This window comes from Panthera pardus, unplaced genomic scaffold (genome assembly GCF_024362965.1).
Source record: "Panthera pardus isolate Hobbes unplaced genomic scaffold, ASM2436296v1 HiC_scaffold_3, whole genome shotgun sequence".
NCBI lineage: Eukaryota > Metazoa > Chordata > Mammalia > Carnivora > Felidae > Panthera > Panthera pardus.
Window position 1 is genome coordinate 35,076,390 of NW_026526876.1, and position 23,900 is coordinate 35,100,289.

Genomic DNA, 23,900 nt, shown 5'->3' on the forward strand with positions numbered 1-23,900 from the left:
ACCCTCCCCAAGGCTGAGCAGGGAGGAGGCTGGATGAGGTATGTGTGTTCTGAGTGATGGGGGGTGGGGATACTGAGATGGAGAGGCGGGTGGTGGGCGCGGGGGAGTGGTCATGGCTCTGGCACCCCCTTGTCCTGGCCTGGCCCATTCCCAGCAGTCCCTCCTCCCACCAATACTGCACCTGCTGCCCCACCCCGCCTGCCCTAGTGCCCCGGGCCAATACTGGGGGAGGCATACTAAGCACCCACGTCAAGGCCATCCCCCTCATTAGCACCAATGGCCCCCAGGAGAGGGCCCTGTCCCCCACTTCCAAAGCAGGGGCTGGGACAGCTGCCTCTCTAGAGCAGGTGCGTGGTGCTCCTGAGTCCCCTGGCTCCTGCCCCACCACATGTACTTGCTCACACATTCACGCAGAGAAACGCACACATACACCCCACATCACCTAGAGTGAGGGGGGAGGGGTCAGAGATGGGGGGGAGGAGTAGGGGATCACAGCTCATATGATTGGGGAGGTGAGGGGGGATTCCCAAGTGCCTGTAAGAGGCCAAGCCCCTTTAAGGCCTTTTCTCTACCATGTTCATGGCTGAGAATGGGGATGGAGGGGCGGAGGTGGGGATGCAGGGAGGGAGGGAGGGAGGGAGGAGACAGCAGACAGGTCAGGAATTCCACTGGGCCCCCAGGGGTGGTATACCCCCAGAGGAGGGTACAAAAGGGCTTACCCATGGGACTGGGGTAATATAGGAATCAGTACCCCAGGAGAGAGAGAGGATAGAGACAGACAAAGACAGCAGGGGCAGCCCACGAGCCCAAGGGGGGCAGGGCAGGCACATGCACAGGTGACAGCAGATGCTCTTCCAGGCCCTCCACCCCTGTCAGAACACCTGGACAGTGGGGGAAGGACATGCCCTGATGGGCAGCATAGCATTGCCTTCCCGTGTGTGTGTGTGTGTGTGTGTGTGTGTGTGTGTGTGTGTGTGTGTATGTAGGGGGCTGTGGCAGGCTGAGGGTCAGGGTGGGGTGGCAGGTTCCCCACTGCTTAAGACATTTTTGCCCCAATAGTGCAAAGCGCAGGAAGCCCTGGCACCCCTCCCCCTGCCCCTGCCCCTGCCCCATTCCCCATGGCTTCCGGGGGCATCTATGTCCACCCATCCATCCCTGCCGACATGCAGCCCTGAGCCCAGGGCCCTCTGGTCTGTTCTGTCCCTCCCCCCTCCCCCCCCCCCACCCATGGGAGGGCTACCTCCTCCCTCCCTCTCTCCCCTGTGGAGTGGGCAGTGGGCGATAGCCAAAAGGAAGAGGAGGAGGGCAGCTCACCCAAGTGCAGACCAACAGAGCACTCCTCACCAGGAGGGTGGGAGGTGGCTCAAGCCAAAGTCCCTGAATTAGAGAAAAGAAGAGGGGAGGGGGTCCCAGGGGCAGAGGGGCGGCTGGCCTAAAGAGCTTCAAAGAAAAAAGGAGGAGCACCAACCGCCCCCTCCCCTGGGGCCCCAACTAAGTGCCATTTATCTAGGCACCCCCATTCTGGTGCCTGCCTGCCCAGAGTCTGGGTTAGTGCATTGAGTGGGAGTGGGGAAGGAAGAGGGCAGAGGTTAGAGAGAGCCCAGAAGACAGATGGGGACACGGTCCTAAGGGGGTAGAGGCTCTGGGAGAAACTCACACACACCCCCCTAACTCCCCCCCAGTGCAGCAGCATCTGGATTGTAGCTAATACTGCAGGTGTGAGGAGGGCAGGAGCTTGAGCCACAGTTTTTCCTGTGTGGGTGCCAAGGTGTGGAAGGAGTGGGGGGTGGGCAGGGAGAGGCCCCTGGGGCTGGGCACTTGAAAGGGGAGCTGTGTGGGCAGCAGGGCAGGCTGGTGAGGGGCCAGCTGGCATCCAGCGTGAGAGGTAGATGGAACTCAGCGGGCACGAGTGGCAGAGAGCAGAGGGAGCACTGGGCGGGGGGTGCCGAAGGGGCACAGGGGGAGGGGGAAGGCAAGGAGGGATGGCCAGGACCCTGTTGTGTTAACTCACAGCTCTGATCGGCAGCCCTGCCCTTGGGGACCTGGTATGTGGGGCAGTTCTCTCTGATTTGCGGGGAGGAGGGGCAGCTCTCAAAGTGCTTAGGGGTGGTAGGGGGCCAGCCTCGGTTAATAACTTAATATCATCTCTCTCTCTCTATCTCTATCAATCGCTCACTCTTTTTTTCTTTTTCTCTCTGTCTAGTTTTTCTTCATTTATCTTCTCCCCTTGCCTGGTTTCCAAAGTGCAGTTAGAATGACTAATTTTTAACCTCCAGGGGGAGGAGCCAAGCCAAGCCTTTCTTTGCACCCAGGCTTCTGGGGAAGCAGAGAGGCCCTTAGCCTGGAGGGGGAACCTCTGTCAAGGAACTGTGCAGGGGGGGCTCTCTCTTGTGTGTGTGTAGGGGCTGAGTTGAGGGCATCTTCCCCCACCCCATATTCTTCCATCCCCTACGGTCAAGATGGCTTGTCCCCTCTTAGATCTCCCTCCCTTCCCCTACCTTCTTAGAGGATGGGGTCCTGGGAACTGCAGGACACGGTCCCCCAGCCTCCCACACTGTCTTTTTCATAGCAAGTTCATGTGTTTGCCCTGTCCCAGGGCTGGAGGTTCTGAGGAGGGACGGGCAGTGCGGGGTGTGTGTGTGGGAGCTGAATCTATCCAAGGATGAGAGGAAGGAGAGAAGAGGGGTGGGGGGCCTCCCTCAGCCCCCCAGCTCTGCCCCTTCTCTCCAGGCTCCTCCCCACCAGCTCCGCACACCCTCTGGCCGCCTGAGGCTTTAGACTTCCTGATCCTCAAAGACCTCGAGGAAGAGTGGGGGGAACAGTTCGGTGGGGCACTCGACTTTCATGTGGAGGAAGCGGCTGGCGTGGCAGGCCCCGATCATGCGGAGGTCAGTCACCTTCATCAGCAGCTTGGGCCAGAAGTGCGGAATGTTGTGTTTGCGGTGGTTCACGTAGTGCTCGAACGCCAGCAGGTACGCCTCCTGACTCTTCTCGATCTTGTCCACACACAGCAGGCCCGAGCGGTCTGCAGGGAAGAAGGGGCGTGAGCTTGAGTGGGTGAAGGGAGATAGATTTGGAGAGGCTAGGGTGGGGAAGGGGAGGGAAAGAGACTGCAGCGTGTGCATGGGAGCAAGAGCAGGGTGGAGGAGGGAGGAGTCTGAGCCGCTGGGGGTTTCGAGAGAGGTAGTGAGTAAAGAAGACAGAAGGACTGAGAGGTGAGAAGAGAGGGGAGGCTTGGAGACAGGGCAGGACTAGGGGGCAAAGAGAAGAGTTGGTGGGAAGAGGGGGAGAGGGGGGATAAGGGGCAGGGAGAGGGGACAGAGGAGGGGTAAGGGACAGGTGGTTGGGGTTGTGGAACAAAGGCAAATGTGAGTGACAGAAAGTGGAGGGGGGGTGGTGGTGGGCAGAGAGAAACAATACGGTGAAGATGGAATAAGGGGCAGAGGAGACATGGCAAGAGATGTGCTTGGACATCAGAACTGAGGGAGGATGGATAATAGAACAAGGGACAGGGGACAGAGAATGGGCCCAGTGACGGAGGTAAGCTTGGGGAACAGAGAAGCTGAGGAATAGAGAAAGACTGTAGAATTCAGGGAAGAGGATAATGACAGGCGCAGGGCCCAGCCAAGCCCTGGAAGCTTCTGAGCCCTCCCAGCCAGTAGGCAGGTACCTGTTGACATTAGCAGCACAGCCTGCAGCAGAGCCACTTCCGTATCATCCAGGTTAAAGGCAGAGAGTGACTTGCCCAGTTCAAAGATGGCGTCGGAGACTACGCCCAGGCCACCATTCTTGAGCTGCTCCCGCTTGACGGCCATCTCCCCACTCAGCGTCAGGGTGTCGCTTTCGGGGTCATAGCGGACAGCCGCCCGCAGGGACATGATCTCCATGCAGCACCCCTTCAGGAGGATGATCTGGTCTTCGCAAGGCAGCTGCAGAGTGGCAGGGCCACAGGAACACTCAGCATGCCCTTCCCCATGAGTGTCTCTTGTGGATGCCCTTTGGGAGCTGTGAGGCCACCACTCACCTCAGCCAGTAAGGTATACTCTGAACAACTAGCCTTGCTCTGGGCCACGGACATGCCCTATGTCATTAAATCTCACAATTATGCCTCTGAGTTCCCTCCCATCATTATCTCCATCCCCACTGCAGATGAGGAAAGTGAGGTACATGGACTTAGGTACCATGGCCAAGGTCACACAGCTAGTAGGGCAGCCTGTACCCAGACTTAGTGCTCTTTAAAATGAGGAATTTGGGGTGCCTGGGTGGCTCAGTCAGTTAAGTGACTGACTTCAGCTTAAGTCATGATCTCACAGTTCATGAGTTCAAGCCCCATGTCAGGCTCTGTACTGACAGCTCAGAGCCTGGATCCTGCTTTGGATTCTCTGTCTCCCTCTCTCTCTGCCCCTCCCCTGCTCTCATTCTGTTTCTCTCTCTCTCAAAAATAAATAAACATTAAAAATATAAATAAATAAATAAATAAATAAATAAATAAATAAATAAATTAAAAAAATGAGAAATTTGAAGCTGTTGGAGCCAGGATAGCCATGTAGATGTTGGGGGAGAAGGACAGGGAGGGGCTGGGGAGGCCAGGCACTTGGAATATCTTGGTTCCTTAGGCATTCGCTAGCTGTGTGTGTGTGTGTGTGTGTGTGTGTGTGTGTGTGTGTGTGTGTGTGTTGGGGGTGTTTGGGTTGTGTGTGTTAGATGTGTGTTGACCTACAGGGATTGCTCCCTGTCCAGAGGACCTTAGATGAGCATATGCTGACACTGGGTGACCAAGGGAGCAGCCCCAGGTTTCCCTCTAGGGTGGCACCACGCCTCTTCCCATTTGCCACTCACCTCGGAGAACATGGGCAGTTTTTTGGCAAAGTCCACCACACGGGTGATGGCCGGGGTGATGATCTTGGTAAACTCGCTGAAGGCCTCTAGGTCCACCTTGTCTCCATCCGGCATGGAGACGATGGGTGACTGGCCGATGTCATCCGGCTTTATAAAGAAAGAGACGGGGGTCAGCTGGGGCTGCAGACCCCTTTCAACCTCTCACTGAGGCTCCCTGCCCACCAGGGGGAGCTCCAAGTCAGCTTGGGGAAGAGGGGTGGCCAGTACCAGGGGACTGCCCTGTCCCATGCCTAAGGCTTCTCCACCTTAGGGCAGAGAATAGATCAGAGCCAGAGCTGCAAGTCAGCTAATAATAACAATGACCATAACACTAGTAGAAGTAATCTCATAATAATAGAAGCTATGTTTACTGAATATGTAACATATTTAATACGGAGGCAGGCACTAGGCTACATGTTTTATAGATCCTATTGAATCCCCACCACAACCTTATAAGGATGTTATACTTAACACCATTTCACAGGTGAGGAAACTGAGGCACAGTGCAGCTGAGTAATAAGCCCAAGGTCACATGACTAGTAAGAGGTAGAACCAGGATTTGAACCCAAATAGTCTGACTCCTCACCATTATACACACGCGTGCTTGGTATTAAAGGCTGTGCTCTTAACACTATACTGTTCCACCCGCTGGCACACTCCACCACGAACCAGATACCAGGTTCCTGCCTTCACTCACCATATACAATCAACTGTCCATCTCCTCCCGAGCTGCCCATTCACTTAGCACTCAGTTTTGCCAGGGTCTACCATAATGCCTGGTACCCATCAGGTGCCCCCAAATACTATTACATAACTGTGTCCTAACCCTCTCCTCCCAGTCACTGTGGGCAGGAAAAAGAGGAGAGGTTGCCCCTACTCTCTAGAAATTCAATGGGGAAGCTCCCAATCACATTGAATAGGCAGGGCTGTGACAGCAGCAACACATACGCAGGCATATGCATCAGGATCACCATGTCGTAGAGAGCATTAGCTTTGGGTCAGATTAAACCAAGAAAGCTTTCTGAAGGAGGCAAGACTCTGGGCTTGCTCTTCCTCCTGGCCACGTGGCTGCTGCTCTCGCCATGCCCCTTCTCTCCTTACCAGGAATTTCCGTCTCTGCTTCCAATGGCTGCCCTGGGCATTCGTGCTGCGATGGGCCTCTGTGGCAACATGGATCAGGTCCCACTCTTCGGGAGTGGGCTCCGGTCGCTGCTGCAGTGATCGGATCATCTCTTCCTTTCGTCGCCGCTCCCGGTTCTGCTCGATCAGCTTGCGCTTGGCCACCCGCTTTGAGTCATCTAGAACCACTGTCAACGGCAGAGAGACACGATGCTCTCTGCATGGCACTCTCCACAACCTACTCAGAAGCTACTCTTCCCAACGTAAGGTTAGGAAACTGAGGGCCAGAGACGTTAAGTGACTTCCCAAATATCACCTAGCAATTGGGTGGCACAACCTGGATCATGATAATCACTGGGCCCATGTAGACTATCCCGTTCTGGTCTAAGTGGTTATGGTGATAGTGGTTACTAGAAGACCCTGCTACCCAATCCCCAGCCAATGCAAGATGCCCACTCTCACCCAGAAGTGGGGTGTCTTCTCTGGTAGTCAGGAACACTGTGCTAGGGTGAAGTACTCAGGACTCCTTTCTACCCAACAACTCTAAGGCCTTGGAGTGGTGAAAGGCAGGTAGGCACTGGGGCCCATGTGCAGGGCCCATTCAGGGATCCTTTGTTCCCTTTTCCCCAGGGATGAGGGCAGCAGGGACCAAGATCCTGAACATTCATTCCCCATCATCCTGACCTGGATTGTCACTCTGCACTGTGGGCCCTAAGGATACTCTGGCAGGGAGCAGTCATATCTGAACTCACCCCCACCCATGGCTGCCTGGCTCGACACCCACCCCCCCATCCCCTTACAGTCCATGGCCATGCCCACGGCGATGCACTTCTTGAAGCGACACAGCTGGCACTGGTTGCGGGTGATCTTGTCAATGACACAGCAGCTGTCATATTTGCAGGAGTAGGTGGGATGGAGGTTCTTCTGGATTGTGCGGCGAAAGAAGCCCTGGGGTGGAGGGAGATGTAGCATGTAGTGATCGTGATCTCTCCTTCATGAACCAACCATGCAACTCACTGGGCGGGCGGGGGCGGGGGAATTAGTGAGGGAACTTGGCATCCTCCCGACACCAGCAAGTCCAGGATCACCTGGTGGGGCCAAAGGACTTTAGAAATATGGAAATATGTGCCCTCAGCTCCCAGGCTGCTGAGGCGCAGGGGCACATGGGGAAGGGTGGTGGCAGGGGGGAGGATGAGGAACCCAGTACACAGACATGAGCCTGGGATGGTGTCAGGTGCTGTGATGCCTGAAGGAATAGCAGCAGCTTTGGAGGTCCAACTGATACCTTATTTTCGATCCTGCTAAACAACTCTGAAAATAAAACTGACTCCCAAGCCCACCCTTATACATGCTGCCTGTTGCTCATGCAGGTGGAATTCTCGAAATGGGGGGTGGGGGTGGGGTGGAGGTGGAGGTTAAAAATCAAGAAAAGGCACTGTGTATGGACACTAGTAGATTTAAAAGAAAAATTTCAATTCTATGTATCGGGTTTAGTCTTTGCCCTAAAGAAAAATCCTCAAGAATCAAGATGGCAGCAATAACAGGAAGAGCTAACATGTGCTGAACACTCACTATGAGGCACTTATAAGCCTTTTCCATGTGTGCATCATCACATTTGATGCTTGTGTCCACCCGTGAGGTAGTAATGTTACTATCTCTATTTTGAGACTAGGAAACTGAAGTTTGGAGAGATTAAGCAATCTGCCCAAAGTCATATGGCTAAATGGGCAGGAGAGCCAGACCTGGACCTGAGGTGTGGGACACAAGTTCCCAGTTCTCAGATTCAGGGGTGTATTAAAATCATCTAGTGCACTTAAAAATTAAAACAAAAGAGAATAAAAGAGAACAGAATAGAATAAAATAAAACAAAATAAAATAATCATTTACTGCGCTTAACGAAAAATGCAAATTCCTGGGCCTCACTCTAGACTTAAGATATCAGACTCTCTAGAGCTGGGGCCAAAGAATTTCTGTCTTTCTGGGATGCTCCTCTGGGACTCAACTGTCCTTGAGGGTGAGGATCCTTGCTCTCTGTTGTGCTGCTTGTATTGCTTCCAGGAACACTGCTATGGGACTCTGAACCACTGGTGGTCTAAGCTTTGTTGATACTAAGAAAGAGAGGAATGTGAAGCCTTACTATATTTTTAAATACTTTCATTTCTTGGAAAGTCTTACATTTTCAGGAGGTGATGATCCTGGAAAACCCTTGCAGGTGAAAATGAGCTAGGTGAGATGTAATTAAAGCTCCCCAAGTCTATGACCTTGTCCCAACTGCCCACGGAGACTCTGTCATCCTCTCCAACTCTGGGCCCCACTGTGCCCCCCCCCCCTCCGGCACTGGTTCTCACTCTTCTAGGTGCAGGGGGAGTAACTGGGGACCTGTTCCAAGACAGAGTCCACAAAGGCCTCACCACACAAGTTCTGACTGAGTAGGGTTGGAATGAGGCCTGGAGATCTGCACTGAACTAATCCTGCAGGTAGTCCAGGGACCACATTTTGAAAACCAGTATTTGTTTCCAGTGTGCCTCTCTGGTAGACTATGAGCAGCTTGAGGGCAGGACACATACTACCTCCTTCACATCTGATCCGCCAAGTGGATGGAGGATAGCTGGGATTTACTGAGTGCTTCTTATGTTCCTGGCACTGTTTTAAATACTTTATGAATCAGCTCATTTAATTCTCGCAACAGCTCTATGAGGTAGGTAATGTGATTATCCCCATTGTATAGAGGAAGAAACCGAGGCCCAGAGAAATTAAGCATCTTACCTATGAGTGGCAGAGCAGAGATTGTAAACTGACAAATGAATAAGAGAGGAGAAATGGTGGTGCAACAGGTGGGGTTTAGGTTAGGTGTCTATAGGGCTGTCTTGGCCAGGAGCTGAGGGCCTTCAGGCGGGTGAGATGGGGGCTCAGGTGGGGGGATGGGGGGCAGGAGCTGTCTGGTCCATACCTTGCAGCCCTCACAAGTGATGCAGCGATAGTGATAACCGGTTGCCTTGTCCCCACACACGACACACTGCTCGTCTTTGTCCAGGTAACTAGGGATATACCCTGGGAGGGAGGAAGGGAGGCAGGCAGGCATGGCTTGGGCCCCCAGCAGAGAGGCTCCTACACTTCCTTCATCCCCCCAACTTTTCCTTCCTGGCCCATCCCCTAGCCCAGCCTCCTTAAATGATTCTTTGTGTCCAGGTAGAATCCTGGAGACACATCAGAGTCACCTTGTCCATCCCCTTCCCTAAGAATATGGAGAATCCCAGTTCTTCCGACTGCCCATTTGGGGATTTTTCTCTTGCTGCATCTGAGGGGCAGGGGATGCAGGACATGTCAGCAGCTCATCTCAGGGGAATACAGTCCCTTGGCCAATTAGCCCCAGACCCTGATTCAGGGCGCAGGGGGGTGGGGCTCAGGGAAGGGGTTTATCAGGGAAGAGAAGACGTCCTTCTTTTTTGAGGACCTGTCCTCAAAGGCTGGAGCATGCCCTTATCACCCCTCTCACCTCCAGACAAGTTCGTCCCAAGCTCTCTAGAAGACTCTCCCCAAGGGTCACAGGAACTGCTGGTCCATGCCCAGGCCCCCAAAGAGCTCCAGGCCTGGTTTGGTGGGGTTGAGGGTAGGGAAGAAAGGCACACACAACCAGGCTCACCTGACATGCTGGTTTTCAGGGAACATTGGCCGTTCTTTCTTTTTCGCTTTCCATCTGGTGACCTGGCACTGGATGGGGGTAGAGTGGGCAGAATCACAGGGCAGTCTTTGGGCAGCCCCCTTCTCATCCAATAGGTTTCTATAATCTCCCAGGCCCGACTCCCTCCATCTTGTGTCCTCATTCCACTTCCACCCCCAGGTCAGCTGATAAAACTGAGAAGGGTCCAGCTATCTAGAAGCTTTGGGGTGAGAGATAAAGGGCTTGGCTGGGGGCACAGGCATGTTCTAGGGCCCCAACACACACACACACACACACACACACACACACACACACACACACACTATAGAACCTTAAACACCCATAATCCACAGGATATCCACATATTTAAACCTTCAATACATGGAACTTATGCAGAAAGAATCTTCAGGACATGCTTACAGCTATATAACCTTTAGGGCACATACATATGTACATAACGGAAGACCAGAGCATCTGTCTGTCTTCAGAATAAACCTAAGGATTGTAAATAAGCACCAGGATCTATACGTCTATGAAATTTTCAGGGCATTCTCAAATGCGTTCTATGACCTCTAGGATATGCCCATGTGTTACACAACCCTCTGGACAGACACCTAATAATACCACCCCCACCTCCTAGTGAACATGTGGCTTGATTTCCAGGTCATGTACATGGTAGATAACCCAAGTGATTGAAAACATATACTGACTAGCAACTATAATCTATAACCTGGAATAAGAAGAGACTCCCAGAGCCACCCTGTTCATGGCCTTCATTTAACAAAGCAACAAACCAAAGCTCCATTTGTGCCTGGTGACACTGTGCACTAGAGTCAGAACCAGGACAAGGACCCTCCACGCAAGGTGTTAGCAACCCTCAACCACTGCACATATATGTTATCAACCTCGACCCATACATGTTACATAACCACAGCACACACAGGTTACATAAGCCTCCACATACGTGCACGGATTGTATAACCTCCCACACCCACCCTGCATGTGGCATGTTGCAGGGCTCCTCCCCCTGGAGCCTGATGCAGCTCCCAACACACTGACACAGTGACCTTGGCCAGGGTCGCAGTCATAGACAAGTCTGTGTTCCAGGCCCCCTGGGGATTACCCCTGTCTGATTTCTACAACCATTGGAGAGTCATACCTCCCTCCTGCCTCCAGGAGGAGTGGATGTGGGAGAACTCCAGGCCACCCAGCCCCCAGTTGAGCTGGTGGTTTTCAGCAGCTACGATTTACAGGGTGCAGTCCCAGGAACAGCCACAAGGTGGCAGAGAAACGGGGTGGGGGGGAGGGGATGCTGCCTTGGAGGGAACCAGGAACCTGCATTCCTGCTTTTCTTTGAGTTAGGAGCAGGCTCGCCCAGACTCACAGAAGTCTGGGCAGGGAGATACAGAGGCTGCAAGTGAGAGCTATGCAGTGACAGGCCATATCTTCTTTTTCAGAGCCCTCCCCCCATCCTGGGCTTTGGGGAGGGATACCCAAGGTGCCCTACTCAATTGCCAGCCTCATCCACTTCCTCCATCCCTCCAGGGACCCAGACATGGGCCCCAAGGCTTTGCCTGGCCAAGCCTCTGGCCTCCTGGCTCAAGATCTGGTCTCCAAGGCAACAGCCACACTTCTCCCCAGAGCACCCCCACCCCCACCCTCTCCCTGGCCATAGGCACAGGCTGTACCCAGCTCCTGGGGCATCATGCCAACTGGGACAGAACTCTGTGCCACTTGGGGCTGATGGGAGAAGCAGAGACCCTCTGGGCTCCTCAAGGGCAACGCAAATCACAGGTAACCCATCCCTAGTTGTGTATGCGGGGCTGATTCCTCCTCCACGTGTGAGCAAAACCTTCAGAGTTGGCATTTACTTCCACTTCCTGGGAGGAGCCCCGTGGCAGTGCCTGCTCTTGCCCATGAACAAGGAAGAGCTTGTGGGGCTCCCAATAGATTCCAAATATAAGCATGGGCTATGACCAACAGTGACTGGTGCATGTGCTCTGAAATGTCATGTCCCATGCATCATGGCTTCTGGACCACACACTAGTCTGGTAGGGAGAAGAGGAAAATGGCAAGGCTGTTTGGATTCCACATGCTCAGGTGAGGGCGGATGAGAGCCACTGGGAAGGCATCTGAGATTTCCCAGCACTGTCAAGAGAAGGGCCACGTGCCTGCCGCCTGCAATTACTGTGTCCTGCATCACCTCCCCCCTCCAAAATGGACATCTCTCAATCCAGGTGCCTAATTCCCTGCCACATGTGGCCATGACCTCATCTCCTGGGCAAAGGTAGGCAGCAAGCTTGTTGGCCCCATGCCCAGCCCTCCAGAGGTGCTTAAAAGGCCCAGGCTCAGCTCTCATTTGCCCAGCCAGGAGATGACCATGCCTGCTGCCTAAGAACTGACACAACCTAGTTGCTGAAGCCATTACCTGTTCTCCTCTGGGTCTGACCCACACTCCACCTTGCTTGGCTTCTGTTCCATTCACTTCAATTCCATCCAGGATGCCCTCCAGCACGCCAAGAGACTGGGGTGGGCACGATGGCCCCCCCGGCACACCCACAGGCCGCCCACCCCCTGCCACCCAGGCCCTAGGGCACAGCACCCATGGTGCCCCCCTCAACACTTGGCCTTTCACACCATGCCCTGCGCCCCAAGGGGGGCGGGCGGTGAGAGGGGCCAGGGAGTGGCAGGTGGTAGGGCTGAGGACAAGCTGGGTCTGAGGAGGGGTCTCGGGCTGGGGGAGTAGCTTTGGAGTCTTGTCCAGAAGTCCCTGCAAAGAGAGGAGAGAGGCAGGGATAAGGCAGTACAATGGTGGCGGTGAGTGGCTAAGACTCCTTTGGTGGCAACATTTTGGGCTCTTGGAGCTCATAACAAGATGGTGGCAGGCATGGAGGGCAAGCATAAACGGGATCAGGACAGCCTGTCAGTTAACAGGTGCAGGAGGCAAGACTGGAGATACACATCCTAAGCCCCAGACCTGGAAAGGTATGGAGGAAAAGAATCAGGTCATCACGTACCGTGTCTCAATCCTGACATTCAGTCAAGCGCCTGGCCTTTTGATGTGTCCATTGAATGTAGCTATTGTTACCACCCGTCTAGCCAAGTTTTTCTAAAAGTTATCAGTATTATAGGGCAAGAGGGGACCCAAGATGAGCAATTTTCAGCTCACCTGTAGGGGGTACTTGAGAAGGAAGGGTGGGGCATGGGGGCAGCACGCAGGGATCATGAGTGCCCACCCAAGTGCATTGATGGAGAGAGACTGTTAAAAACAGTGGGGAGCTGACCTCTCCCCTGCTGCTGACCAAATAACCACCCCTCAATCCCAGCTCCCCAAGGACCCTAGAGCTTCCTGTACAAGGTCCCAAATCACACTTCCCAGTCTGAGGACCAGACTTCCCAGTTGTTTAGCTGTGCTACCACCCACCAGGACAGCAAGGGCAAGGGGAAAGGAAGCAAACATGTGTTACCTGGATAGGTAATATGTGCCCTCTGAAGTGGGCATCAGAACTTTACAGATGAAGAAACAAGCTCAGAAAGCTTGATCATTCATTCATGTTCACACAGCTAGGAAGCAGGTGGCTCAGGCAAAAGAACCTAACAGCCTGTCTCAAATGCTAGCCTCAGTCCACCAGCTAGGGTCCAGGGCAGTGCCAGCAGGGGCCACCATTCCCTCCACACTGCCCCTCTGACCACAGGCTACAGACCTGAGGTGTACTGTCTGCACACACAGGCAGGTGTGGGCATGTGAGAAGGGGACAAAGGGTGCAGTTCCCCACACACAACCTCCATCACGTGGCTGCTGTACCAGAGACCTCACCCCTGGGCCCCCCGCCCTACCCCCAGGAGCTGATAAGGAGCCAGGGTGGGAGGGGAGACAGATAAGTCAGGTCATTGGGCAGGGCAGGGCAACCGGACAGGGCCTCTGCACCCAGGCAAGCCCCCAGCATGACGAGCATGGCAGGACCATTATGCCTCTGCTACCCCCATAGACTGGGCACTGGGGGCTGGACAGGAGACTGGGGGGGGGGGGGCAATGAGCGGGGAGCCTTAGCCCAGGGAGCCGTCAAGAAAGTAGGTCAAGTTTTTCTTGGCTTGTGAAGAAATTCCTGTTATAAATTTATAATGGCGTAGCCAGCCCTAAGGGGTGGAGGTAGGGGGAGGAGAAGGAGTGGGTGGGGATGCCCAGGGACTGGGCACTGGGGCCTGCTGCCCTCAGTCAGGGCACTGAGGGGTAGGGGGCCAGGGAAGTCGTGGGGGTTGGGCCGGACAATAGAGGGCTATTTTCTGTCGCTTCTGTTTCCACTTCTATCTGTGCCCAGCGAGGCTTCCTTTAGTCGGCTCTCTGCATCTGAATGTCTCTCTCTCTCTCTCTCTCTCTCTCTCTGGGTCTGGGTGTCTCCCTGTCTCCCCCCTCAGGCTGTGCCTCGGTGCTTGGCACACCCTGGCTGCGGTGCTGCCCCCGCCTGTCTCCTGCCCACCTGGCATGCTGCCACCACTTGTTTACAGAAGCTGGAAAAATCCACTCGCCAGCCGGAGGCCCAAGCGCCCCCAGGGATGGGAGGAGGCAGGCAAAGGAGTGGGCATGCTGAGAGAGGGGCAGCCCTGGGGAGCAGGCCCTGGGGGCAGGCAACAGGGCCAGGGTGTATGGGAATGGGTATTAGCAGCTGTGGGCCAGGCCAGGCAGGGAACACCAGCAGCAGCCACATGGCATGGGCAGCTCCTGCCCCGGGCCATAGCTATGGAGGACCCCCTCCTTCTGCACCCTGCCACTGCCAATTGCTACAGGGCACACCTGGGGCAGTGCCAACCTGAGCCACCATGTTTATTTTCCCTTCCCCCTCCCCAGCCCAGCCTTAACTCCAAATGTGTCTGGGCACTGCCAAGGGCTTGCACGTGCCTGCTGGGGGGAGGGGCAGGCTCCCTCTCTGCCCCACCTCTGTGCTGAGCTGAATGGTGCCCTGGTGCCTGTCAGTGCAACCAGGCTCCAATGACCCCTGGCAATGGGCAGAGGAGTGAGGTGCTGCCTTCGTGCTCAGGGCACCCTCATGTGGCACCGAGCAAGAGGCTGGAGAAACCCTGGGGACCCCAGGTCTCTAGGGACATACCTGGGCCTCTGAGGCAACACAGAGTAAGCAGACGGCCCAGCATGCAGGGAGGCATAGACCATGTGCGCCTGTGTTAGCTGTGGGCAGCGGGGGGAGGGGGGGTATGGTAAGTATGCCCACCCTGAAGGGCAGCCTCTCTCCCCTCATCCTGGAGTCCGGCTCCTTCCTGGCATATGCCCTGCAGAGACAGAGGCTCAGCCTGAAGAAGAGAGGGTGGAGCTATGGGGTTCTGAGACTGGGCTGGACAGCCGGAAGGCAAGACGCACCTGTCGGGTGGGCTGGCCACCCACTCTCTTTGTCAGATAAGAGCTGTTGGGTGGCAGTATGGGCAAAGTGCCCATGGAGGGGGAAGCATTTCATTAAGTTTAAGTGCTTCTGCAATGGGGGGACAGAGGCAAGAGGCCAATGCGGTATCCATGGGCACCATGCCAGGTTCCCACTGCTGGACTGCCCCACTCCGCAGTCCTGCAGACCCAGGGGGATTCTCTGCCCCCAAATCTAGCCCCAGATTCTACACATGCTACTCCTCTGAGTGTCCGCTCTTGGCTTTGGCCCCATCTGTCTGGGGCCCCTGGACTTTGTCCTTAATGCTCTAAAGAAAGCCCAGCCCTCCTCCTTGCCAACCACAGAGGAAAAGACACACACATAGAGGGGGCTGAGAAAAGTGGAGAAAGCAGAGAAGGAGAGGGGCAAAAGGGATGATGGGGGAAGACAGGGAGAAAGAAAGGAGGGGTAAGAACAAAGAGATGGGCAGGGATGGGGGGGTAGAGCTAGAATGACAATGAAAGGAAAGGCAGTGATGAGATGGGGGATGGGGGACAGAAGGGGTGAGGTAGGGAGGAGAGAAAAATGAAGGAGAGGGGAGACAAAGAGAGAAAGGTAACAAAGAAAGATGGGTGGGGGGTGCTTCATGCCCCGCCTAAGTCCCACCCCATGGAGGCTGGGGGAGGGGGGGAGTAGAAATGGTTTCCACGGTGACAGCTGGTTCTTGGTGGCCTGGCATGTGGGCTATTAATAGTGCTGTGGGTAGGTTCACGCCTCCCTTTCCCCTTCCCCTTTGCCTGATGCTAGGGTGGGGGGAGATACTTCCTCCCTCCCTCAATAACCTGGCATTGATGCCCTGACTCCACACCATGGGCGCCAAGAAGGGTGATGCTAAGGGGCCCCGGTGGCCACTGTAGCCCAAACATACACAGGGGCATGCACAGGCAAACACAGGCATCTGTGCACACACTAGTGCCTGTGCCAACGTGGGCTCCCACGAACAGCCACAAACACCAACGGCCCCTGGGAGTCTGGCGAGAGTGAAAGCTGCAGCACAACACAGGCCCCCACGTGGAGGGGTAGGTGCGTCTTAGAGCCAGGACCTCTTTCTCCTTTCCCAGGTCACCCTGTTCTATTCTCAGGTATGGACTGAGTAGGACTGCCCCACCCAACTCACTGTTATCCTAGTGCCAGGAAGGAGAAGGTAGCGAAGGCGGGAAGGAAGGTACTACTTGGCAGGTATGATGGTAGAGGAATACACAGACGCAGGCACCAGCTTGGCAAGCGGAAGGGAGGAGGAGAGTGAGGCAGAACTCCTTGGTGGGTTCTCCCTGCGGCCCCCTGAGATGGGATTCTGGAGCTTAAGGGCAGTGACCCTTAAGTCTGATCTCCTAGCCACCAAGGAACCTTGGAGGCTAGAGAATGGGAGATGAGGGTGGGAGATATGACATAGGGGGCTGAATGATTAAACAAAAGATCCTCTGCCCCCAAAGAATATAACAGGAAACTCCCCCCTGCAGATCAGAGACAGAAAGACATAAACAGCAGCCTTGACTTGGGCCAGATGCCCAGTATTAACATCAAAGACTGCAAAGACTGTACATCCCCCCACCCCACCATAACCTTAACCACCTGCTGCTCTCCTCTCCCTCTTCCCACCCCAGGCCAGCTCCAGTCAGGCATCAAGGTGGGTGCCCAGGTCTAGAGGTCAGCTCCACCCCCCCATGCCCACAACCATGCTCAAAAGCTCAGCCCCTTCCCTGGCAACCCACAGAACGTCTTGCCTCTGCCCCAGTTCCCCTCAGGAACGGAAGCGGGAGATCCAAGTAGCCAAAAAGGCACAGTTCGGAGCACCCCCAAGCTGGGCATGGCACATTCTCCCCCCCTCCCCCCAGCAGCCAGCCGGGTAGGGTAATCGGAGCTGGGAGCTAGGGCAGCTGAATGCTGGAGGCATGAATGTCACGGGGCCAAGGCACTCGCTGCAGATGGCATGGGCACAGAGCTTGGGGTCCTCCCTTCTCTGCTGCCTTCCTCCCAGGAGACCATAGAAAGGAGTAGTCTGCAAGCCCAGGGGAGCATAGCCCAGGAGGGAAGAGAATGGTGGAGGCGAAAAGAAAGGCAGGGATGTTCTCCCAGGCACCCCAGGGACGGGAGAGTTAGCCCCCACCCAGGCAGAACTGGCAGAGGCAGAGAGAGGGGGCGGGGAGAGGGAGGGAGAGTGAAAGAGGGAGGGGGGAAGGGAGAGAGAGAGGACGAGAGAGAGAGTGAGAGAGACAGAGCCCGCAAGCGCTAGAGAAGGGGGAGAGGGGGTGGGAGGGAAGGGAAGAGAGAGATTGAAAATTGTGTGTGAGTACGTGTGTGTGCGCGCGAAAGAGACAGCAGGAGAGAGCGAGAGAGAGCGCGCGCGAGCAAGTGAATGCAGCTGAGTCTCCGGCACACACACGGACACGTGCAGACACACACACTCACTCCGCATGCGCAGAGCCACGGGCTGCGGGTGCCCAGTTCCAGGAGATATTCAGAGCCCTCCCCAGCCCACACATGCACAAAACATGCACACATGGATGCGCGCACAACACACCCACTCACTGATGTGTACAAAAACGCCGATAGCCACCAATAGCCGATAGCCTCGGGTCCGCTTTCCCCTTCCCCCGCCTACGCGCCTGGGTAAAAGAGAAAATGAAACAGGCAGCTCAGGCTCTGGGAGCCAAGAACTCATCTCTTCCTTACAAGAGGAAGAGAGGAGGAAGAAGGGGAGGTGGGCTTGTGCTGCTCTTTGCCACTGCTGGGGGTGTGGCTGTGCCTTTGGCCCTAACCCTTAACCCCAGTCCCTGTCCCCAGACTAAGTGCTCATCCTTAAAGCACTAGAGCAACCATCGCATTTCCTGGGCACCAACAAGTTCCACCTTGCTCTTCTCCTCTACCCAGAGAACTTCTAAACCTTCCCTCTGGACCACCTCATACAAAAGCATACAAGAGGGAGGTCCCCTTTGTTACCACAACCTTGGCCTGCTGGGGAGGAGGGCAGGTAACAACGCATGTCTGAAAACCATGTGACCCCCCTCACTGCCCACCCCCCCCCCCCACTAGCCCCAGATGCTTCTCTCAGAGACTGGGAACTGTCTCTGGTTCCAGGGGGCATGGGGATCCGCATCCTGGTGTGTGCCAGGTCTGGGAAGAACAGGAGAATCCACAGGCGTTGCTTACCCAGCCAGCATGCAACACGGATTGAACACAGGTGTCAGGCCACATTATGTTATTTACCCTCACTCAGAGTGAGGTAGGCATCATTGTCTCCAGATGACGAAAACCCAGGCCAAAGTCAGCAACTGGTGAATGGCAAAGACCCAGCCTCCAACTCCCAGCCAGTGCTCTTTCTGCCACAGTCATGCTTCCCTCCTCCCTAGGAGGCACCAATCCCCCAAGCACCTTTGCAACCGTGAGAACTGGAGTTGGGATTAGCCTCCCAGCCCAGAGGCTCTCCAGTGGCCCACCACGGGGCATCCTTCCACTGTCCTTGCTGCATCTTAAAGGGGAGGGGCTGAAGAAAAGGGATCTGGGGGAGAGAGGGAGTCTTATCACCAGACTCACAGAGGAAGACAGGCAACCTAGGACAAGACCCTGGCCCTCAAGATGTCACACCCACCCACTGTTCCTTACTCAGGACTACCACCCTTCACGCTAATGCCCTCTCAGTGCAGGGATGGGGAATGTGGTATCTATCAGCCAGGGCTAGGTCCTGAGTGATTGATTAATGGTAGGTAGTAGCTGGGATGCTGGATCCCCTGCAGCGAGGTAGGGTGCTGCACTCTGTGTGCAAGAGGTAGAGGGGCTCCAGGTTGCAAAAACTTCTAGGCGAGACAGATGTGACATGAAGGGTAAGGAGGCTGGAGATTAGGGACCCACTATCCTCCCCATCCCCCATCCTATTTCTATGGGAGAACCAATTCTCCACTTGGCTTCTCCAAGAAATCCAGGGGACCTCGGACCTACAGGCTTCCTCACTGTAACTGCCTACATATACAGTGCTTGTTATGCACCAGGCACTTTTAAAAGCTTTTTATATATTCTAACTCCTCTGATCCTCAAAAAGCTGAATGAGACAGGTATTATTATCCCCAATTTACAGATATCGCAAGGTTCAATAGATTGCCCAAGGTTATACAACCAGCAAGTGGCAGAGCTGGGATTCAACACCAGGCACTCCAGCTCCAAAAAAAAAAAGAAAACAAAACAAAAAACAAAAACAACCAGCCAAACAAAAACCCTGCTCTTAACCATTACCTGATAAAGGAACAATACCTTGTTCTTTGATCCAGTTACTCTTCCCTTTGACTGAGCCTCAATTTTCCCTTCTATAGAAGCCTATGGATTATTTAGAGTAGAATCACTAAGAGTGCCTTCTCATCCAAATAGGTCATGGCTACGGGGGAGCATGGCCAGAAATGCTTAGTGCCCCCTGGGCTCTGGGCTCCCTGCCCCACTGCCCCCTGCTCAAATTCCCACTCTGGGCTGGTGCCTGAACTCATGGAGCAGGGCCTCACTCAGCCCCCCACATAGTCTGGGCAGCTGTACCCTCAGAACCAGGCTCTGAGGCTGGGCAGAGGGCACAGCTGTTGGGCATCTCTGAGGTGGATTTCAGCTGCCAGGGGTGTGGAGAAAGACCATTGTGAGTCCTGTCACTGACCCTGCTCAGTGGGGCCCTGCCAACTCCCGCCACTGCCCACGGCGGAGGGGGGACTGTTTTCCTGTGGGTCAGTGTGGTGGGGGGGGCCTCCTCACTGGTTTGCTTAGGAGCTAGCTGGCTGTAGCCCGCATACCCAGGGCTTCCACTGAGCTGGTGTACCCTTGGCTGAGCCCACCGGTCTAAGAGGTCAGCATGAGCAGTAGCTGACCCCCCTTCCCTTTCCCCCATTCTCAGCCCCCAAAACTTGCTGCTGCAGCTGCAGCACTGAGGAAGTGCAGGAGGATGTCCTGAGCAGGCAGCTGAGCCCCCCGCCCCCCCCCAACCCCAACCTCTCATTGACCCCAGAGGCAGGGCGGGCGGGGCGAGGGGCGGGGTTTGAGTATTAACAACTGGAAAAGTATGAAGCTCATCACTGCCAGTTCCCAGCTCTGAAAAAAGAGGCTGTGACAGAGACAAGAACAGGGGTAGACAGGGGTAGCGACTGGGGGAGAGTTCCAGACTGTCAGAGAAACAAGCTGAGGGAGAATCAGACACAGCAAGACAGAGCAAAAGAGAGACAGCATTAGAGAGAAATTCCAAGTCAAAAATACACATCACTCAACCAGACACTCACCAGCACACGGCCTCCTAAGGAAGGCTTCCAAGTTTAGACGGGAGGGCAGAGGTGGGAAAAGGGGCCAGACTCATGATGGGAGGCAGGAACTCCGCCCAGGGGGCAAGTCAATGGTCCCAGGAAAGGCTCAGACATATGACCCCAGCAGGAGCTGCTAGAGCCCACATTTGCTTTTAAGGTGGCATTAGGGACCGCTCCCTAAAAGCTGGCTCTCCCCAACTGCTTCTCCCCCTACACACACACACACACACACACACACACACACACAGCAGCTAGGATAATCTCAGCTGCTGGAAGTCACTGGACATTGCTTCAGCCCCATGACTCGGCCCTCTGGAACCCCCCTGCCCCTGCTCTCTTTGCTCTTGTTTCTCTGTCCCTCAAAAAGAGAGAGAGAGAGAGAGAGAGAAAGGCTAAGCCTAGAGGAAGAAGACAGGAGGAAGCTTGAGGGGAAAAAAATCTACGACACAACTCTGTGTGCATCCAGGGGTGTGCCTGACTGCACAGCTACAGTGTACACATCTGGGGTTGTCTGGACGCAGCTGTCGGCGTAGACCTGTGACTGTGTGTGGACCTGAGCCCTGTGAATGCCTTCTGCACCTGAGTCCCTGGGAGTATGTGCAAATGAGTACACCTGTGTCCAGAGATTTCAGTCAATCAATTAACAAGTATTTACAGAGCACTTCCTGTGCTAGGCTCTGGGTGGGATCCAGAGCTCTTGGAGTGATTCTCCCAGGTCTCAAGGAGCTAGCTCATGATCTAGTGGGGGTGGGGGGTGGGGGCTGACAAGCAATAGAGACTCAGAATATTATTATGAATGCATGCCTTGCACCATTATGCAGGAAAGTCTTTTCACAGAGACAAGTTTAATTTTCTTTGGAGTAGAGGTTTTGTTGTATACAGAACCTTAGAGATCCACAGTAAGAGTCCAGGAAAATACTTGTTGCTAAGTTGTGTATACATGTGTTGAAATGTAACTGCGTTTGCTTTTGACTGAGTGACAGCCACTGTCACGGCAGGCGATGATGTCTGTGTGACTGGGCTCATGCTAGCACGTGTGTGCCTGTGAGTGACAGGGTCTTTTGTAATGTGCGGCTGTGTGCAATTGCTCTGTGTTCATGCATGCGTGCGATAGTGACTTTTTCTGTGTGGGTGACAGCGACTCCTCCTTGCCCCTGTGTGTGACAGCATCTCCGTGTGACCCTGTGCGTGGGTATGTACATGGGTCGGTCTCCCTGCTCTTGGTCTCCTGTGGGTGTGTCCCACCCCTTTCAGCTCCCCGGTGCAGCAGCAGCCTGCCTCTTCCCTTGTCCCTATGTGGGTGTGTCCAGCAGCTCCTGTCCTTGAGTCTGCCTGGGTGTCCCTGGGTGTGCATGCATGTGGCTGTCTGTGTGGGCATATCTGTGTGTCTGCATGTCACATTTGCTTCCCCTCCCTCATCGTGGACAACATCCCCCTTCATCCCTTCCCCCTGCTGGAGCCAGAGCCAGCATTGAGGGGAGGGCTCCCATCCCACAGGCTTTCCTTCTGCGACCTCCACCCCTGTAAACGGTGGCACTCTTCATTGGCCCTATCATCCCTGCCCCCCCCTCCCGCCCCAGGCCTTTCTTTCACACCGGACAAGGGAGGGCCCCAGGCATAGAAGGGGCACCAAAGACACGTTGCAAGGGGGAGGAAAACGGGGCGGGGGGGGGCACACCACACAGGTCCCTTCCTCCCTCTTCTCCCTAACCACACTAGCTTGCAACTCTCCTGATCATCTAGGGACCCTCAAATACACTCCCCCCTACACACACTCCCTCCCTTCCAAGCCGCGTTTTTGCAATTAAGGAGTGTTGCAACCAGAGAGCCATGCTCAATTGGGGAGGCGGGTGGAATGGGGGGGGACTTCCCTCTCCCGGGGCCTGTGCAAGCCCACCCCCACCCCCCACCCCCCCCCACAAGCCCTCTCATACTGCCCTCCGCAGCTGGAGGCGTCTTTGCAAAGGCCACTCGGCCTCGGCCTCGGCCTCGGCCTCGGCGCTGGGGGTGGGGGCTGGGGGGGGCAGGCCTCCGGCGCACCGTAAACAAACCGCGGCGGGCGGGGGAGCTCCGGCGGCCGGCAGCGGGGCCGGGCCCCGGAGTGCGCAGCAGACGGGCCGGACAGAGGCCGGGCGGGCCCTCGAGGGGGAGGCCTGGACGCCATCTCTGCCGGCGAACCCCGGGGCCCACCGACCTCCTAGCAACACCTCCCTTCCCCAGGGCGTAAGTTGCGAGCTCCCGGAATGTGACAGGGTGACCGGGGTGCCGGGGAAGGCAGAGGCTGGCAGCAGGTACCCCCGGGCGCCCCCCAGCCCGCCAGGGAGCTGGCCCTAGAGCCCCACGGCTTTGCATAATCAATCGCGAGGCATTTGCATATTAATGCCCCCTCGCTCCCTCCCCCTTACCTCGGCGTGGCGCGCTGGACAGGGCTGGGCAGCGACGCGGGGTCTCAGCGCCCCGTGCCGGGGGCGTCCATGGGGGGCCGGTGGGGCCCGGGCCGCCCGCCTCCTGCGCCCGGGTGTGAGTGCGAGTGAGCGCGGGGGGGGGGCGGGGGGCGAGTGTGGCGGCCCCGCGGCTCCTCCGGCAGAGGCGGCGGCCGCTCTTGGCTCCTCCCTCCCCCGCCCCGCTCAGGCTGGGGCTCGGGCTCGGCGCGCCCGGCCGGCTCGCGGCTGCTCCCTGCAGGCCGCCTTGCCGCCGCCGGCCCCCGCCCCCCGCCCCCCGCCGCGCCCCGGGACCCCGGCCAGCCGCCCGGCCGCCCCTCGGCCGCCTCTGCCCCCGCCCCGCTCGCGCTCGCCCGCCCCACTCCAGGCGCCACCGACAGCAGTGGTGCTCGGTGACATATTTTAAAAAATAGCCTTGGCTTGCTGGAAGAATCCGAGGTTTTTGGGTTTGCACCGTGGGGATGGAGAAGGGAGTATCGATCGGCCGCCTGCACCTTATAAGTCGGGGAGAAAGTCTAAATACCAAACCCCTATAGGAGCTTTAGAGTTTGTTTCTGAGTTGGGGCCCTTCTTTGCCAGTAACTCAGTGTGTGACCTTGAGCAAATCACCACCGGTCTCGGGGACAGAGCTTCCTCAACCTTAAAATGTGAGGGTTGGGCAAGTGACCCCTCAGGTCCTTTTTACCTCAATCATCTCATGTTTTTAATCTTTTGGAGGTTCACTCCCCATTACCTCCCTTCCCCTCTTATTTCTAACATTACCTGGTCCACTGCCTCCTCTTTCAAATGTCACCCTCTTCCAATATAGGCTTTCTATTCACCGTCACCAGCTATTTCCTCAACAGTCTGGTTCCCTGGTGAGCAGGGGAGGGGGCAAGGCTTGCCCTATCTTCTCAACTCTCAGTTTCACAGAGGTGGTATTTCCTCCCCTGCGTGCCCCCACCAAAATCCACATGGTACCAGGGCCCATCTAAGGAGGAGGGCAGGCTGCATAAAAATGGATCTCCTTCCCCAAAGGAGAGGTCTCCACCGTTCCAGCCCCACCCCCCATGTACACACACACACACACACACACACACACACACACATGCACACACCTGCATTCATG

At 55.7% G+C, this 23,900-nt stretch overlaps 2 protein-coding genes across 3 annotated transcripts in view; one reads left to right on the plus strand and one right to left on the minus strand.

Annotated features, from left to right (window-relative positions):
- Window positions 1–31: 31 nt before the first annotated feature.
- Window positions 32–22,983, minus strand: THRA (thyroid hormone receptor alpha). Its single transcript, XM_019416056.2, has 9 exons — window positions 22,757–22,983; window positions 12,087–12,428; window positions 9,641–9,708; window positions 8,948–9,048; window positions 6,798–6,945; window positions 5,980–6,185; window positions 4,840–4,986; window positions 3,671–3,929; window positions 32–3,025 (listed from the first exon to the last, which is right to left on the minus strand). Exons 2-9 carry the CDS (start codon window positions 12,137–12,139, stop codon window positions 2,775–2,777), a joined length of 1,233 nt encoding a protein of 410 aa, XP_019271601.1. The 5' UTR covers window positions 12,140–12,428; window positions 22,757–22,983; the 3' UTR covers window positions 32–2,774.
- Window positions 22,435–23,900, plus strand: part of MED24 (mediator complex subunit 24) — a 32,043-nt gene continuing 30,577 nt past the window's right edge. For both annotated transcript variants that reach the window (XM_019416049.2, XM_019416051.2), the window contains exon 1: window positions 22,435–22,574. The gene's annotated coding sequence lies outside the window, so the exon portion shown is untranslated. The remainder of the gene's footprint in view (window positions 22,575–23,900) is intronic.